Source organism: Vicia villosa, unplaced genomic scaffold (genome assembly GCF_029867415.1).
Source record: "Vicia villosa cultivar HV-30 ecotype Madison, WI unplaced genomic scaffold, Vvil1.0 ctg.001901F_1_1, whole genome shotgun sequence".
Lineage (NCBI taxonomy): Eukaryota > Viridiplantae > Streptophyta > Magnoliopsida > Fabales > Fabaceae > Vicia > Vicia villosa.
The window spans coordinates 86,504-103,894 of record NW_026705770.1 but is presented as its reverse complement, the minus strand read 5'-3'; the positions used below and the strand labels follow the sequence as shown (position 1 = coordinate 103,894).

The 17,391-nt window shown below is 33.1% G+C and overlaps 2 protein-coding genes across 2 annotated transcripts; one reads left to right on the top strand and one right to left on the bottom strand.

Annotated features, from left to right (window-relative positions):
- The first annotated feature begins 1,080 nt into the window (after positions 1-1,080).
- LOC131637059 (probable L-type lectin-domain containing receptor kinase S.7) lies at positions 1,081-3,316 on the top strand. Its single transcript, XM_058907624.1, has one exon. It carries the CDS (start codon positions 1,198-1,200, stop codon positions 3,154-3,156), a length of 1,959 nt encoding a protein of 652 aa, XP_058763607.1. The 5' UTR covers positions 1,081-1,197; the 3' UTR covers positions 3,157-3,316.
- Positions 3,317-8,638: 5,322 nt separating this feature from the next.
- LOC131637049 (uncharacterized) lies at positions 8,639-10,126 on the bottom strand. The gene is made up of 2 exons (XM_058907613.1): positions 9,856-10,126; positions 8,639-9,465 (listed from the first exon to the last, which is right to left on the bottom strand). The coding sequence occupies exons 1-2, from the start codon at positions 10,124-10,126 to the stop codon at positions 8,639-8,641; spliced, it is 1,098 nt and encodes a 365-aa protein (XP_058763596.1).
- Positions 10,127-17,391: the final 7,265 nt, after the last annotated feature.

The window sequence follows — 17,391 nt, the reverse complement described above, 5'->3', positions numbered from 1 at the left end:
GTATGGAATTACCATATTCTTAAGCAAGAAAAAAAACTAAGTTGTAGTGTATTCTTTGTGTTTGAGAAATCTAAAATATAAGTCAATTGGACTATGAGATACTTTAGTGAAAGTGTAATTAGTTAGATTATAGTAAAAATCTCTAAAGTGAGAGAGAATTGAACATAACTCCGAATTATGGGATAAACGAAATAAATTTTCTGTCTTTCTCTTTTCCCTTTACCTTCAACACTTTTGTTTGAATTGATTCTTATTTTAAATAATCAGACAAAAATTTAAACTCCAACACAATTAAAAAAAATAAAAATTCTTGTGTTTTTTCTAACTTGGTAGTATACTTGTGTTCTTGTGAAATTATGACAGAGTTACGATAGATTTTGCGAGGTCACATATTTACTTTTTGCACCAAAGTAAGGACTAAGGATTGAAGCAAGCCCCTAAGGACTGAAGCAAGCCCCTGTACTATGTAGAGATGGGGATCCGACCCATGGTACATGTCCATTTTGCCTCGCGCGTCGAGACAATTTTAAACTCACACCCTTTACTATGTTCGTGCCGCTCTGCCTTGTTTTTTTTTATGCAAGGGCATTAATAGGATAACCATGAATTTTTATAACTTTTAGGCTTTAGGGGTGTTGAGTCCATCAATCTACGCTATCCTGCCCTCATTTTTTCGGGACGATTAACAATTTTAGTCTCACGCCCTCTACTATGTTCACTCTTTCTAACCATATTTTTTTACATGCTATTGCAAAATATACTTAAACGGGATGAATATGTCTATTTGCCACCCATAATAAGATTAACATATACAATTTCTCCTATTGGAGATGGGCGAGCTGCATATTTTTTAACAAATTATACATGAAAATGAAAATCACTACAAACGATTCCCTAAAGAAATAAAGATTCTTAAGAGTTTGTTAATTACTATTTAGTTGAACATGATGGAGGAGGGGATAACTAATTATAGGTCTCATACTTTCTTCTTGTTTTTCTATAGATGGAAAGTACGACCTTATTTCCCTACTTACAATAATCATATTTTAATGTCAAGTTATTACTATCAACTTAATCTATGCAACCGTTGTAATCCCATTCCCACTTTCCCCTTTTATAAACCCACATCATCACCAACACCAACCAAATGACACAACATCATCATTCACACACTTTCCTCGAAACAAACCTACGAACATGTCTCAATCATCATCACAATCCATGTCTCAAACCACCACCCTCATCACACTCCTCTTCTTCCTCCTCCTCTTCCTCTTCCCAACCTCACTCTCCCAAAACACAACCTTCACCTTCCCCTCTTTCACCCTCCGCAACATAACCCTCCTCGGCGACTCCTTCCTCCGCAACGGCGTCGTCGGACTCACCCGCTCCACCACCGTCCCCGCTTCCTCCTCCGGCACCCTCCTCTACAACAACCCCATTTCTCACACACCCAACTCCCCTTTCTCTTTCTCCACCAACTTCACTTTCTCCATCACCAACTCAAATCCAAACCCTCCCTCTTCCTCACCCAACCACCTCTCCTTCTTCCTCAACTCCTCCACCCCTCTCATCTCCCTCGATTTCCACACCAACAACAACCAAATCAGCCTCTTTTTCAACAATTCAGTCCGAGAAACCATCGACTTCAATCTCACAAACACAAACCCGATCACTTCTTGGATTGACTACAACACTTTCAACACAAACTTCACTGTTTTCTTAACAAATTCGAGTTTTTCGAAACCCGAAAAACCTGTTTTGAATGTTGAGTTTAATCTCTCTGAGTATTTCAATGACATAGAGTTTCTCTATGTTGGGTTTTTGGGTTCTGCTTTAGGAAGTACCGAGCTTCAACAAATCATGAACTGGAGCTTTCAAACTTCTCAGTTTCCATCTCTTAATCAAACCCAAGATAAAAATTCAAGCTTTCACCATTTTGGTTATGAATATGAGGATGTTCCTGTTTCAAATTCAACAAAGAAAGGTCATGGAAAGAGATTTGTGATTGGTTTATGTGTTGCTATTGTGGGTCCATCTTTGTTCTTTGTGCTGTTTTTTGTTTTAGGGTATTTTTCTTATAGGAAATGGAGTAGTTTAAGGAAGGTTAACAAGAGTAAAAACTCTATAGGCTGTCCTACAGAGTTTGGTTACAAGGAGTTAAGGTTTGCTACAAAAGGGTTTCATGGTTCAAGGATAATTGGGAGTGGTTCATTTGGGACAGTTTATAAGGCTTTGTTTGTTTCTTCGGGAACGGTTGCGGCTGTTAAAAGATCGAGACATTCGCATGAAGGGAAGACCGAGTTTTTATCCGAGTTATCGATTATAGCTGGCTTGAGGCACAAGAATTTGGTTCAACTTTTAGGTTGGTGTGTTGAGAAAGGTGAGTTGTTGCTTGTTTATGAGTTTATGGAGAATGGGAGTTTAGATAAGTGGCTTTATAGAGAAGGTATTGAGTGTGGTGTTTTGTTGAGTTGGGTTCAAAGGTTTAACATTGTTGTTGGTTTGGCTTCTGTTTTAGCTTATTTGCATCAAGAGTGTGAGCAGAGAGTGATTCATAGAGATATTAAGACGGCGAATATATTGTTAGACAGAAATTTGAATCCGCGGTTAGGTGATTTCGGGTTGGCGAAGCTTATGGATCATGATAAGAGTCCGGTTTCGACGTTAACGGCCGGAACAATGGGATACCTAGCTCCGGAGTATCTTCAATACGGTAAAGCGACCGATAAGACCGATGTTTTTAGCTTCGGGGTCGTTGTTCTTGAGGTTGCTTGCGGTAGAAGGCCGATTGACAAAGAGGGTCAAGAGATTGTGAACTTGGTTGATTTCGTTTGGGGACTTTACGCGAAAGGGAGGATTATCGAAGCGGTTGATAAACGATTGAAGGGCGAGTTCGATGAGGTTGAAATGGAGAAGATGTTGATGTTAGGTTTGAGTTGTGCAAATCCAAATGGTGATGAAAGGCCTTCAATGAGAAGGGTTTTGCAGATTCTTAACAATGAAGGTGTGCCTCTTGTTGTGCCTAAAGTGAAACCTTGTCTTAGTTTCTCTTCTGGATTGTTGTTGACTCTTGATGAAATTGTTTCGGATTTTGATGAAAGGTTTTGTTCTAATCAATATAGTTGCAAGATTCAAATTGAACAAAGTTGTTGAGTTTGTTCATTTGATTGATTCTTTGGTTCTTTTTTATATATATACTTTGTTGTAATGTTTAAGATTGTTGTAGTTGTGAGTTCATTTTGTTTGGAGTTCAAGCTAATCCATTGAACTTCATGTAACAACTTTGTATTCAAGACATATAGAAGAAGCTTAATATACATACATTACTTAAATTTATTTGAGTATTATTTATTTAAGAAAATGAAATGTGAATATTGATTTCAATATTTGGTTACAATACGATGCATTATAAATTGTTATAGATTGATTCTAAGTGTTTTTGAGATATTTAATTGTTTAAAAATATAATTGATTCTACTCGAAGCTAGAATTTAGAACTTTAGTCTTTAGAATTGATTGTAAGTGATTCTTATCCTGAAATTTATTATTCAATTCACTTTTACATAAATGTGTTTAAACATAAATTAATTTTGTCAAACTCAATTCTGTCAGAATCAATCCATTGTCTAAAAATAACAAATTAAAAGCTTCAAATACTATTTATTTTCAAGCTCTTTTACATTGGAATATGGTTTTTCAATGTGATTTGGTTTTCTACCTTTGAATCCAAACACATATTCAACATTTTCATAAACATCACTCATTAATTATATTGTGAGGTTTTTTAAAGGTTGACAGGACCATTTTTTTTTAAAGTTTAATTGAGTTCAATGAGTCAACCTGTCAACCTTCTTTATTTTTTAAAAAATATGTGATATATCTCTTTCATTATTATTTTTAAATAAAAAGAAAAGACTATAAGTATAACTACAACAAACATTTGATGAAGACTAGTTCAATTACTACTATAGTTTAATTTGTATTATTGATGACTTTGACTGAAAGCTAGATTCGGTTGACCATAGTGTAACGGCTACATGAGGGAGGCTCTCAAACCCATCTTGATTAGACATAAACATAGTGAAGAAATGAAATTTTGTTTCTTAATATTTAGGTGTCGTGGAAAAGGACAATTAATTGACAATGATTTTAATTATGAAGCGTATAAACCGTTAATGTTCAATTATTAAACATGTTTATAAGTGTTGTACTAATCATTGTCAATGTTAAATTTATGTATTTATGTCAATTTTTTAAGCCTATAAAATTAATATTATTACGATAATATTAACGCCCTTTAAAAATTAATTGAAAAAATAATATTTTAGAAATGGTGCTCTGATTTTGTTAAAAATATAAAATTATTTTTTTATTATTTTTTTAAGACAAAATTTGTATAAGAAAGTTTTTTACTTTATGTATAAATGACACATGTTAGTATTACCCATATTATTATTATTATTTTGGTAAATTTTTTAGTTCTAATTTATTTACATTTTTTATAAAAAACTTAATTAATTAGAAGCCTTTAATAACTTAAGATGAAGTAGTTGTATGAATATTATGTTCGTTAATTCAACCATGTGACTTCAATCGGGAAAAAAAGATAAACAAACAATCATGTAAGTTTGAAAAACAAATAATATAAAAGCGTCATGTATACAATTTTGCAACGGTCATAAAACATCACATCGAATTATTCATTTGGAGACAAAGTGGAAATGGACCCCATAACCACCAATATATATATATATATATATATATATATATATATATATATATATATATATATATATATATATATATAGGGCCGGCCCAACGTATGCTGAGGCCTGAGGCCAATTTTATAATAAAATAATTTAAGTTATTAAAAGAAAAAATTTACACTGTATTTGGATTTTTAATTAATAAATATATATATATATTTTAATTTTTTTTACTATGATTAAGAGAACACACTATAAAACAGTAACATCAATTAATAAAAACTCTTGATTTGCAAAAATTTTAGTGGCGTATACTCTCCCATCTCTCAAATAAAAATAAAAATACAAATATATAAATAATTTTGTATTTTGACATTTAAGTTATAATTAATCGAGTTTAATTGTTGTAAAGTGTAAATGGTTTTACACCATCACTACATCATGACTATTCAATTGTATTATTTTTAAAAAAATTAAAATAAAAAGTCAAATATTATTCATTTATCGACGGTTGTAATTAGCTGCCAGTGTAAAACTTCTTTACACTCGGTGCATTTAAATTAAATTCATAATTAATCTTATTTATTGCCATTTTATTGAAGAAAAAAAACAAAATAATAATGACTATTGAATATTGTTTTGACATGTTACTATTAGTAGTAATTAGAAAAGAGATAGGAGGCCCTAGGCCACTGCCTAGTTCGCCTACCCCTTAGGCCGGCACTATATATATATATATATATATATATTCTCTCTTTCCCTCTTTTTGTCTCCTTCACCAAAACTAAGTGTAATATAATTAATGAAATTAAGAGAAAATATTAAATAGAAGAAGAGAGAGAAAATGTTAGAGAGAGATAGAGATAAAAATGTGAAGGAGAGAATATATATAGGTGGGTATATTATGATAGGCAGTCGCTATCCTTAAAAAAGACTATAAGACTATTCAAAATTGTAGCAGTAAGAAATCTATATGTTACATGCTTTAACGTAGTTTATCAAACTTAGTCAAGAAAAATAAAAAGTGGAGTTAAGGAATAAAATAATTTATATAGATACACTGGGCCCGTTTGTTTTGACTTTTTTTTAAAATGATTTTTATAGTGTTACATAATTTTGTGAATTTTTTTTTTTACAAAGAAATTTTTTATAAAAGCTTCAAATGAAAATTTTGTTTGAATATTTATTCTTAAAATGTGATTTTAGGTATTTCGTCTATTTATGGGAAAAAAATTGGATGTCAAAATTTTAAAAAATCACTTAATTTTGAAGCTATTTCAAATAGATTTTCATGAAAATCATTTTTGAAATACAACTTTTTAAAAAAATTGCGATTTTGACAAAATTTTGGTCTTCAATAATGTGTGTTTATGTTATAGGATGTCAAAATAAGTGTTTCATTTTAGAAAAAACGAATATAAAAAAACTTGTAATATTTTGAAAAACAGTTTTGAAAAATCTATTTTCAAAAATACAAAGAAAAAATTCATTTTTTTAAAGCTGAAACAAACTGGCTCTATAGGTATTTGATGTCTTAGTAAGAATTAGATTTCGTCATTTGTTGGTTTAAGAATTAAATTTTAATTAAAATTAAGCATGAGTTGAATTTAAGTTAACTGATATGTTTATAATTCTTTTTGAGTTATTTAGAGTCATATTTTAATTTGTTTGAGTAACTCTAATTTGTTAGAGTTGTCGGAGTTTCTTTCGAATTGTTTAGAGTCAAATTTGATAAACCGTAAAAATTAAGATAGAAGGTATATAACTTTTTAAAGTTGTTTTTATTATTATTCGAGTCAAACCCTTAGTCAATTAAATTCATAAGATTTATTCTTATATGTTTAGAGTTCTCAGTTTATGATGTCGGTGTTTACATTCTCATTGAAACTTTACAAATTCATAACTTTCAAACCGTGAATCCGTTTTGAGTACCGTCCGAAGCGTTAAAAAACTAGTGTGATATTCTTTTCAATAAAAATAGTTTTGTTGACAGTAGATAATTTAATCATTGTGTGGTTGTGTAAAATGACATGTATGTGTCTATATATATGTTAAGAATTGATGTTTGGATTGTTTTTGAGACAATTATTTGTATGAACATAATAATTAAATTTAGTGATTATGTATGTTGTGAATTGCAATTGATTGATGATAACATTGTTGAACTTTGTTTGCTACATGTTATTTGTGGTGTGTTGATTTGGTGAGTGTTATGAACATGTTTTCATGTGTGATTGATAACAATGATATATGTTTGTTTGTGCAAAAGGATGAGATAATTCATGTGTGATTGATTATGTGATATATGCTTGTATGATTAAGATTTGGTGATTGTCTTAATTGTATATATTGGTTGTTTTGCACAAGCATTCATGGGGAGTTTATACTCCGATTGGTGGTTCTAGTCCTAATGGGGATCTGGAACGGAACTATATGTTCATGGGAAGCTTATTCTTCCTGGGGAAGCTTATATTCCTTTTGGTGGCTCAAATTTGGAGCAAGGTGAACTTGATGTTCACGATTGACACCACATGCATTTGCATTGAGTCGCATTTGAGTCACATGTGTCGATGTGAATTGCATTGGTGTATTTTATGTGCTAATTATGTGAATTGGTACTTTGTTGATATTTGTGATTTGATTACTTGGTATCTTGAATCTATTGAGCTATGTGGTATATGTAACACATGTGAAATGTATTTAAAAAATGTTGAATACATATATGTTGTAAATGTGATGAATTCTTTTGTTGTATATTGTTATATATTACTTATTATTATATATTTCTATAATGATGTGAATTCTCACCCTTATGTTGGAATGATGTTTTATACGACATCGCTCGAGTACTGAAGATTAGAGTTGCTTTGAGCAGGAGAGTAGCTGTAGAAGAGCTACTTAGTTTTATTTCGTCTTTTGGGTTTTGAGTCGCTCTGGTCATGTAACACTAGGAAAACGTTTGATTCATGTTTTGAGAGATACTCCCTCCGTCCCATATTATAAGCAAAATTTGAACATTTTATTTGTACTCAAAATATAAACAAAACTGACTTTTTATCTCATAATTAATGATACTATACCAAATATACCCTTTGCTCAGTTTTTTAAATATCATTAATGCTCAGACACTAGAAACAAGCATAATTTTTTGAAAACCGTTGAAATGCTTAAGATTTTAATATTAACAACTAATGTGATTGGTAAGTATTCATTGAAAATGGGTGGTATTATTAGCTTTACGTTACTACTACTAGTATTAGTGAGTTTATTTATAAATGAGAAGTTACTGATAATACTCCTACTGATATTAAGCTTCTAACATGCATATGCAACTTATCATGTTGATATCATGCTTCACGTACATATTGATAAATAAAATATTAAAAGTCAAGTGCAAATGTAAAATAAAATATTTTTAATATTAAAAACCTTACAAATTTTTAAATGGCTTACGATAATATCGATAAAACTCAAATGTTAAAAATTCAAATATTACAAATGTAAATACTGTTAATTTTGTAAGCATTCAATAATTTCCTCAACTAATTTCCTTTCACAATTTAATTGAGTGGGCAAAATGGCTTGTCTAATCATCACATATTTTTTTATATGAGGAATTTTGTAATTATTTGATCCCTGAACTTTCATTATTTCAATCATACATGATTGAAGTGTGAGAAATATTTTGTTCGACTCCACGCTAGAGAAAGCATCATACGAGTTTTGTACGACTTGAATAAGTTCATCAACTGTCTTCGTCACATTCTTTTGTTGCAATGCTTGAATGGCTGAAAAAAACCTAAATCCAAAATATTTAAATCAGGAGAATTTGGCGGTTGACATGTTAAACGGATGTCAAATCCACCTTCGGAAGCCGCAACTAGAAATTCCTCATCGTTTATAGAAACATGGCATGGTGCATTATCTTGTTATATGTAAATTGTTTCTGATATATGTTCTCGTGGCCATTTTTCTTTGATGGCTGGCAAAATGTTTATTAAAAACATTCGACTAACTTCCTTAGTGATAGAAGTAATCGGTTTTGTCTCAAGTGTCCATGATGGTCTATTAACACTTGATCTTTTTGCGGGTACTTTATCAACTAAAGGAAACACTCCAATTTTTCCCGACCATGTTTCATTACCTTCATTATCAAATCTAGGTCTTGCCACCGCAACTAAAAACATAACTTTCATGATGAAGTTTTTGTTCTTGCAAGCGCGATATGGTTCATCCTCATTTGGAAGAAGATAATAACTTTTATTTTTTTTTGTCATATAGAACCATTTTTCATCTATGTGCACAACATTGTACATTGCTTGAAACTTTGGATCATATGGAATGCTACTTTCTTCAAGCATGGACAAGCAAAATCTAAGACGAGCTTTCATATTATCTTCTGTCATATGAGGTTTTAGTGCACTTGAATGTCGATGCAAAACACCTTGTTTTAAATACTCTCCTATTTTTCTCGGACTAGTCTCTAAGGCAAATGCTAGAGATTGGATAGTGCTACGTTTAACTAACGGTAGATTACGCATTTTCTCAATATCTAGTTCAACTCTCTTCCGACCACAATTTTTTGTTTTCTTATGAGAAACATTCCCCGTTTCTTTTGACCGCTTCCAAATTCGATAAATAACATCTATTGATACTTGATAGGAAGAAGTCAATTGTTTGACAATTCCTCTTTTAATTTTTCCTTCAGAACTTGAATTGATCAACACTTGAAAAATATTATCCCGTTGCCTATTATCTAAAAAACAACATTTTTTCGAAAATGTTTGCACCTCATTGTGAGTATCATTTCCAGTTTCATAGAATATGCATGTAATAAGTGGAAAAGCATTAAGAAAAATATTTACAAAAGCATTAAGAAGATAACTTACTCCATTGGTTAAATAGTTACAGTAGAGTCACAATATTGAGATGATATGCATGTAATAAGTGGAAAAGCATTAAAAAAAGAATTAAAAACAATATGCATGCAAGTGGAATGAAAAAGAAATGACACATCATTGACAACATGCATGTGTAAAGAGCTAAGGAAATGACACTAAAACGTGTAATACCTATAAAAGTGTAATACGTAAAAGAAAGTAGTACAAATGTGACTATATTTAAAGGTTAGGTGTACTATTCATACCTGGAAATATATTTTCAACCTCACTTTCACTAAAAATGTCATCTACTTCATCCATATCTTCTTCTACTTCTTTAGATAGAGCATCTTCAAACTCACTTTCAACTATATGATCTTCTTCTTCTTCTATTGATGCATTCAAATCAATATTTGGAGGAGCATTCAAATCAATATTTAGAGGAGCATTCAAATTAATATTTGGAGGCACGTTTGAAAGGTGATTAGAGATGTTTGAGTCATCCAAAGGAGTGTTTAGATCAATATTTAAAGGCATCTTAAACCAACAAATTCACAAGCTTCAAAGTATTTGCATGGTTTTATTTCAATTTATAGAAGTTACAATGTGTGTAGAAAAAAGTTGTAGTGCGCCAAAATGAAAATTGTGGTGCGCTAAAATGAAAACTGAAAGTGCGCCAATAATTTTACAGTACACAAACGTGAAACGAAAATTGTGGCGCATTAAATAAGGAGTACTTTTTATTTATTGCACAGAACCTCAAAAGTTACGCATGCCTTTGTTTTGTGAGGAAAATTTAGGTATTTTAATATTGCAATGAGGACAATTTAGGTACTAAAGGATGGAAATAATTATGTTGACCAATTTTCTTAAACAGTGAAAAAAAGTTGAATTTTGCTTATAATATGGGACTGAGGGAGTACAATTGTATACTCTATTTATTTTGTTAATTGGATTGAATTTTATGGTGAAGTGGCTTTTACACCTAAGTTGATTTAATGAATGAAGTATAATTGAGACTTGAATATTATGAGGTTATTCAAAATAAAGTGATTTCACTGCGACATGCTTGTGTGAATTAATATGAAAAGCATGAATTTAGTTTATTGTTATTGAGCATGACAAATGTATTTGTGGTTTTGGAATATGTGTGACACTCTTATTTGATATGCATGCTAATTTACTCTGATTATTTCTATAATATTATCGTGGGTTTAGAGGGTTTTACATGTGGAGTTCAAAAAAATTTATCATTAGCTTCACTTATGTTGAAATGCATCATTTAGATAGGGTTAAACTCCAGTTTGACATTCAATAGGACATACCGTGTCCTCCAAAGTGCATGGAAGAGTATCACAAAAGTGAACTAATCGATCAATGGCCATACCATGATTGGAGAGACCATTACAAGAATGAGCGTCGTCAATGGCATAATCGCCATAAAACTGTCTTATAGGGAAAAATCATGCCTCAAGAATGTAAACCGATCCGAGAATACATGACATGGTATGCATTTGTGTCAAATTTATATTTATCACCGAATAGATTCTTATTTGACCCTCGTAACCAACCATCGTCCTCAAACTTCCAACAAACCCGACCACCTATCCCTAACACCCAACAACATTTCCGTAACACCCAACAAGCTTTCATTCCAACACAACAACCTTATACCCCAAGCCAACATTATCATAACCAAAACCCATACCCTCATACACCTATCACACACAACATTCTCACAACCTACCACTATCGCAACCTACGAACACCATTACTACCGAACATCCCAACACACCTAAACACAACCTAACACTACCCAACATAACCCATCTATATTATACATCCAACCACAATACCACAACTACCAAACACCCCAACAACAAATGCCTTTTTCCCAATCACAACAATTTACCTCAAGTTCATAACAAAAGCACTATGTCCACATGCAAACCTCATTGCCTAACACCACCCACCAAAATTGGAATAATGAGGAAACCAGATTAAGTTATGGCAGTGCGACGACGACTGATTTTATTAGTGAAGAAATGGTCGAAGAGTTGTATGATCGTGGATATGAGGTAGGGCCTTCTACTCAGCCTCCAAATGATGAAGTGCCTCGTAGAACGTCTACGAGAATTGAACATCCTCCTAACTGTGGAACCAACCATCAGTTACGCCGACCTGATTATTAAATATCGTTTATTTTAATTTATTGTTATTTTATTTTATTGTTATTTTATTTTATTTTAATTCTATTGTGATTTTATTTTATTTATCAATTAAATATATGTTAATGATATAAATATTATTTACTATAAATCATTTAAATATATTTTTACTTTATTATAATTTATATTTTGAAAATTTCTCACCCACCCCCATAGCATTTAGGTGCAACACCGAATTGACAATTTTGCCCTCGTGCTTCCGTAGATGGATCTTAGGAAGCACCCTTTTTTGTTTACGTTTATTTTATTCCGTAGATGCACCTACGGAAGCATTTCGTAGATCCATCTACGGAAGCAGACAACAACAGAAGCATTTTGAACCATAAAAGACCCATGCATTGATTCATTGATTAATAGATATTACAACAAAATTTCAAACAAAAAATTAAGAAAGCTAATGGATCTAAGAAATTACAACGGTTAAAACAATTTCATCTAACCCATGCATCATTTGAATGCAATCGATGTCCCGGTTCAGGATCGGGACGCTTCATTGATGTTCGGTGACATCCATCCGGCCTAATGAGAGACATTTTTGTATTTGTGTTTAGGGCTTGTGTTTGTGTTTGTGTGTAATGCAAACCTAGAAACCCCAAATTTATAGAAATCTTTGGAGGCTATGGACCACACAATCTCTGTCACATAACGTTCCGTAGATATATCCACAAAAGGTTTTAAAATTCCCCTTTCCGTAGATGCATCTATTGTAAACACCCCTAATTTTTCACATTAACACCTTCTGTAGATGCATCTACGGAAGTTTCGCTGTTTGTTTTTTCCAACAAAAGCAATGCAGTAGCTAGCATTAGTGAGAAAAAGGAAGAATGCATAAACACATAAACACATAATGTAAGACTTGACAAAAAAGGATTATATTGCAATGTTATAGAGTGTATATATTACACTTTGAAACTACATAAATACATTAAAAGAGTTATTGCGGCTAAATCTACTGGAGGTTCTAATCTTAACTTTTTGGCATTTGATTCCTTCTCGATGTTGTTCAACCTTTCAAAATCGTGCATCCTATCCACAAAACGGTTTGGCCATGTATCGGCAAATTCGGTGTGATAAAGTGCCCATTATGGTGAAATAGGTGGTATGGGGCATCCCGGTCTCTGTTGGAGCGGTAAAGCGGCAAGCAACAAAAGTTTTGGAAGTATTTATCCGGGAATTTATCGTGTCCACAGAGATTGGTGAGAAGAACTGCCGTTTGACTATCTCGCGTTCTAAGTTTCATGATTTGGGTGCGGAAAGGTAAATGTGGGAAAAGTAAATAAAGCAATTAAACATTCTTAATAGTCTAAAAGAAATAGTTATGGAATTGCATTTCGTTCTACCCGTCTAATACTTAAATCGGAAGATCTTATCGCAACACATTCACAATACGCATCAAAATCACCAAGCATCTATCGAGACGCCACATTAGTGTCCATGTCTGAAACACCGACGAAAGCTCAACCGTACTATTCACATCAGTGATCTCTCAACCGACACAAACAACACAGAGGCATTAAATTCGATACCCATTACGGTTACTAGCCCTAAATCCATTTCTGAAATCTAGAAACTAACAGTTATCGTTCCTAGTCAAGATCTATGATGTCTATTTCTAAAACAACACAAATCAATAACATTTAAGCAAAAAGATCAAGAATAACAACAATGATGATTTATAAAGCGAATATATAAATGATTCCAAGATCGACAAATATACATACAATAAGAGTAAAAATATACATACAAACCCACCATTGAAATGAAACATAGGGAAGAAAGAAGATGAACCGGAAAAATCTCACCGTCACAATGAAATCGAGACAAATCCATGATCAATCCACATGATGTAGCATCCAATGGTGTTTCCTAAACCTCTAAACTACCAAAAATGGATCAGAGCCACTCCAAGGGGGAAATGGGTGATAAAAACCCTAGAAAAATCTGTCTAAGCTATTTATACAAAAACTGAAATCGTAGAGCGCGCGACGCGCCCTCTAACTAAAATGTACTAAACCGTCCTAGCGCGCGACGCAAGCTACATAGCGCGTGACGCGAGCTACACTTGAACAACAACTTTATGGATTCAAAACGCGTCTGCAGCCATGTCTTCGACACTTTATTCCTCGAGGCTCCGAAATGCAAAAATACCTACAAAAAGACAACAAACTATCAAATGGTACATATTTACATAAAAACGTATTAAAACACAAACGATACAAATATACACAAAACGGGGAATTATTCAAACGGTATTAACAAAAAGTATCGATAAGTGACACTATTTACATACACAAAATAGATATATTACACTTTGAAACTACATAAATACATTAAAAGAGTTATTGCGGCTAAATCTACTGGAGGTTCTAATCTTAACTTTTCGGCATTTGATTCCTTCTCGATGTTGTTCAACCTTTCAAAATCGTGCATCCTATCCACAAAACGGTTTGGCCATGTATCGGCAAATTCGGTGTGATAAAGTGCCCATTATGGTGAAATAGGTGGTATGGGGCATCCCGGTCTCTGTTGGAGCGGTAAAGCGGCAAGCAACAAAAGTTTTGGAAGTATTTATCCGGGAATTTATCGTGTCCACAGAGATTGGTGAGAAGAACTGCCGTTTGACTATCTCACGTTCTAAGTTTCATGATTTGGGTGCGGAAAGGTAAATGTGGGAAAAGTAATTAAAGCAATTAAACATTCTTAATAGTCTAAAAGAAATAGATATGGAATTGCATTTCGTTCTACCTGTATAATACTTAAATCGGAAGATCTTAACGCCACACACTCACAATACGCATCAAAATCACTAGGCATCTATCGAGACGCCACATCAGTGTTCATGTCTGAAACACCGACGAAAGCTCAACCGTACTATTCACATCAGCGATCTCTCAACCGACACAAAAAACACAGAGGAATTAAATTTGATACCCATTACGGTTACTAGCCCTAAATCCATTTATGAAATCTAGAAACTAACAGTTATCGTTCCTAGTCAAGATTTATGATGTCTATTTCAAAAACAACACAAATCCAGAGCATTTAAGGAAAAAGATCAAGAACAACAACAATGATGATTTATAAAGAGAATATATAAACGATCCCTAGATCGACAAATATACATACAGTAAGAGTAGAAATATACATACAAACCCACCATTGAAATTAAACATAGGGAAGAAAGAAGATGAACCGGAAAAATCTCACAGTCACAATGAAATCGAGACAAATCCATGATCAATCCACATGACGTAGCATCCAATGGTGTTTCCTAAACCTCTAAACTAACAAAAATGGATCAGAGCCACTCCAAGGGGGAAATGGGTGATAGAAACCCTAGAAAAATCTGTCTAAGCTATTTATACAAAAACTGAAATCGCAGAGCGCGCGACGCGCCCTCTAACTAAAATGTACTAAACCGCCCTAGCGGGCGACGAGAGCTACTTAGCACACGACGCGCCCAAGACTCTGCCTGGATTATTTCTTTTTCACCTTCAGCGCGCGACGCAGCCTTCAGCACGCGACGCGGCCTTCAGCGTGCAACGCAAGCTACACCAGAACAGCAACTTTATGGATTCAAAACGCGTCTGCAGTTGTGTCTTCGACACTTTATTCCTCGAGGCTCCGAAATGCAAAAATACCTACAAAAAGACAACAAAACTATCAAACGGTACATATTTACATAAAAACGTATTAAAACACAAACGATACAAATATACACAAAACGGGGAATTATTCAAACGATATTAACAAAAAGTATTGATAAGTGCCACTATTTACATACACAAATAAATACATTTTGGCACTTATCAAACTCTCCCCAACTTGAATTTGTCTTTCCTCAAACAAGGCCAAACACTCAAATCGCAAAAGTAAAAATCAAAGAATCAAGAATCGACAAGATTTGGGAAAACGAAACAATTGTACGGTTCAAACAAAAACGTACCAACAAAGTAAAAACTTACCACAATCCTACAACGACAACATGAAAACGAAACGAATCCTAAGTACAAAAATCATACAAGAATTCTAAAACAAAACAATGCTCAATCATGAATCACGCCTAGCAAAAATTCATCGGTAGATGAAAAACACCGAAAGGTGAGGACTTTGACACACACCCGACAAACTTGCAAATAAAAAACAAAATTATGCACTCATCCAAAAATAGTATTGAAAATGCAACGACACGAATCACAAGGGCTTTAGAGGTTGTAATGCGGCTCGGTTCACAATTAAATGATAAGTCCTAAAGCTAATCGAAACAAAAACTTTCCTAAACCTAAGGGAGTAATTACTTCCACAAAGTTTCAAACAAAGGAATTTCAATCAAACTCTCTTCTTCATCACAAGTTTCACACCAAACACAAAACTTATTAACACAAATCTTATTCCAATTTCTTTTTGTTATTTTTTTTTTTTTTAACTTTTTCTCTTTTTTTTTTTCTTTTTCTATTGTTTCTTTCTCACATCCCTTTTTTTTCTTTTTCTTTTCGTAACCTCATACCAATCACATCATAAAGAGGCAAACATCCTCTCCCCAACTTGAATTCAACCACAATATCAAGTGAATACTCCCTACTTTCTAAGGCAAGGTAAAAATCCAACCAAACATCATAGGAGAAGGTCAAGAAAACAAAGAATCAAACATCCATACAGAAATGAAAACCAAACGCTCATAGATAAGCATTAAGAAAAAACAATATGGATATTGACAAAAAGGCTCAAAAGGGGTTACTAATGGTCACACACTCACAAGGTGAATTGATATTTGGCTATGGTAGTTGTGCTCAAAATCAAACAAGTGCCTTGATCACTTTCGTGCATTCACAAAATCAATACAATCGAAAGATTAAACATAATAATATCCAGTTAAAACAAGAAATGTCAGTCACTCGCATATATATACAATGAAAAGCCACCTCACATTTATGGTAAAAAGGGGAAACTAATTGTGATTCAAGTCATGAGCAAGTTATGCAAAAAGAATGAGTAATATGAAAATTGTACAAATGAAAAGTCTCCTAAACATGCTATGCTATAGAATGCGATAAACGAGTACCTTGCTACGTACAAATTTGAACAATCATTACCGCACAACCGGCATGTTAAATCTATCACAATTGGAGAATTACCAAATGCGACTTCAAGTAATCGGGCCAAAATTTGAGTCTAAACAACAACAAAAGAATTAAAAAATAAAACTATAAAATACTATACTATAAAGCCTTGGTGTAAGTGGGAAAAAGGCTAGCCAAGTGAACCATTAAAAAGAGGTCACTGGCCAAAAGTAACACAGCGCGCAACGCGACCCTGAGCGCGCGACGCGCGCTACACCAGAATGTAGCAACCGACTTAAAATTTTAGAGTCGCCACCATTATTTTTATCCTAAGGGATGGGAATTAAATGGATAACCCTATACTTTAAGAGATTCTAAGTTCGTGAGTTAATTAAATAAAGGGAAGGTGTTAGGCACCCTTTATTTCCCTTGTACTCAAGGGGACCCCCTCTAGATCTAGGTTTTTTTTCTAAGGTTTCGAAAGCATTATTTTCATATTTATAAAAGAAACGGA

What these genes read in the sequence shown, in the direction of transcription:
- LOC131637059 (XM_058907624.1), top strand. Translation starts at nt 1,198, where the DNA reads ATGTCTCAATCATCATCACAATCCATGTCTCAAACCACCACCCTCATC.
- LOC131637049 (XM_058907613.1), bottom strand. Translation starts at nt 10,126, where the DNA reads ATGCCTTTAAATATTGATCTAAACACTCCTTTGGATGACTCAAACATC. An exon ending in GGTTGAAAATATATTTCCAG is followed by an intron (nt 9,466 to 9,855) that starts GTATGAATAGTA and finishes GTTGTTTTTTAG; the next exon opens with ATAATAGGCAACGGGATAAT.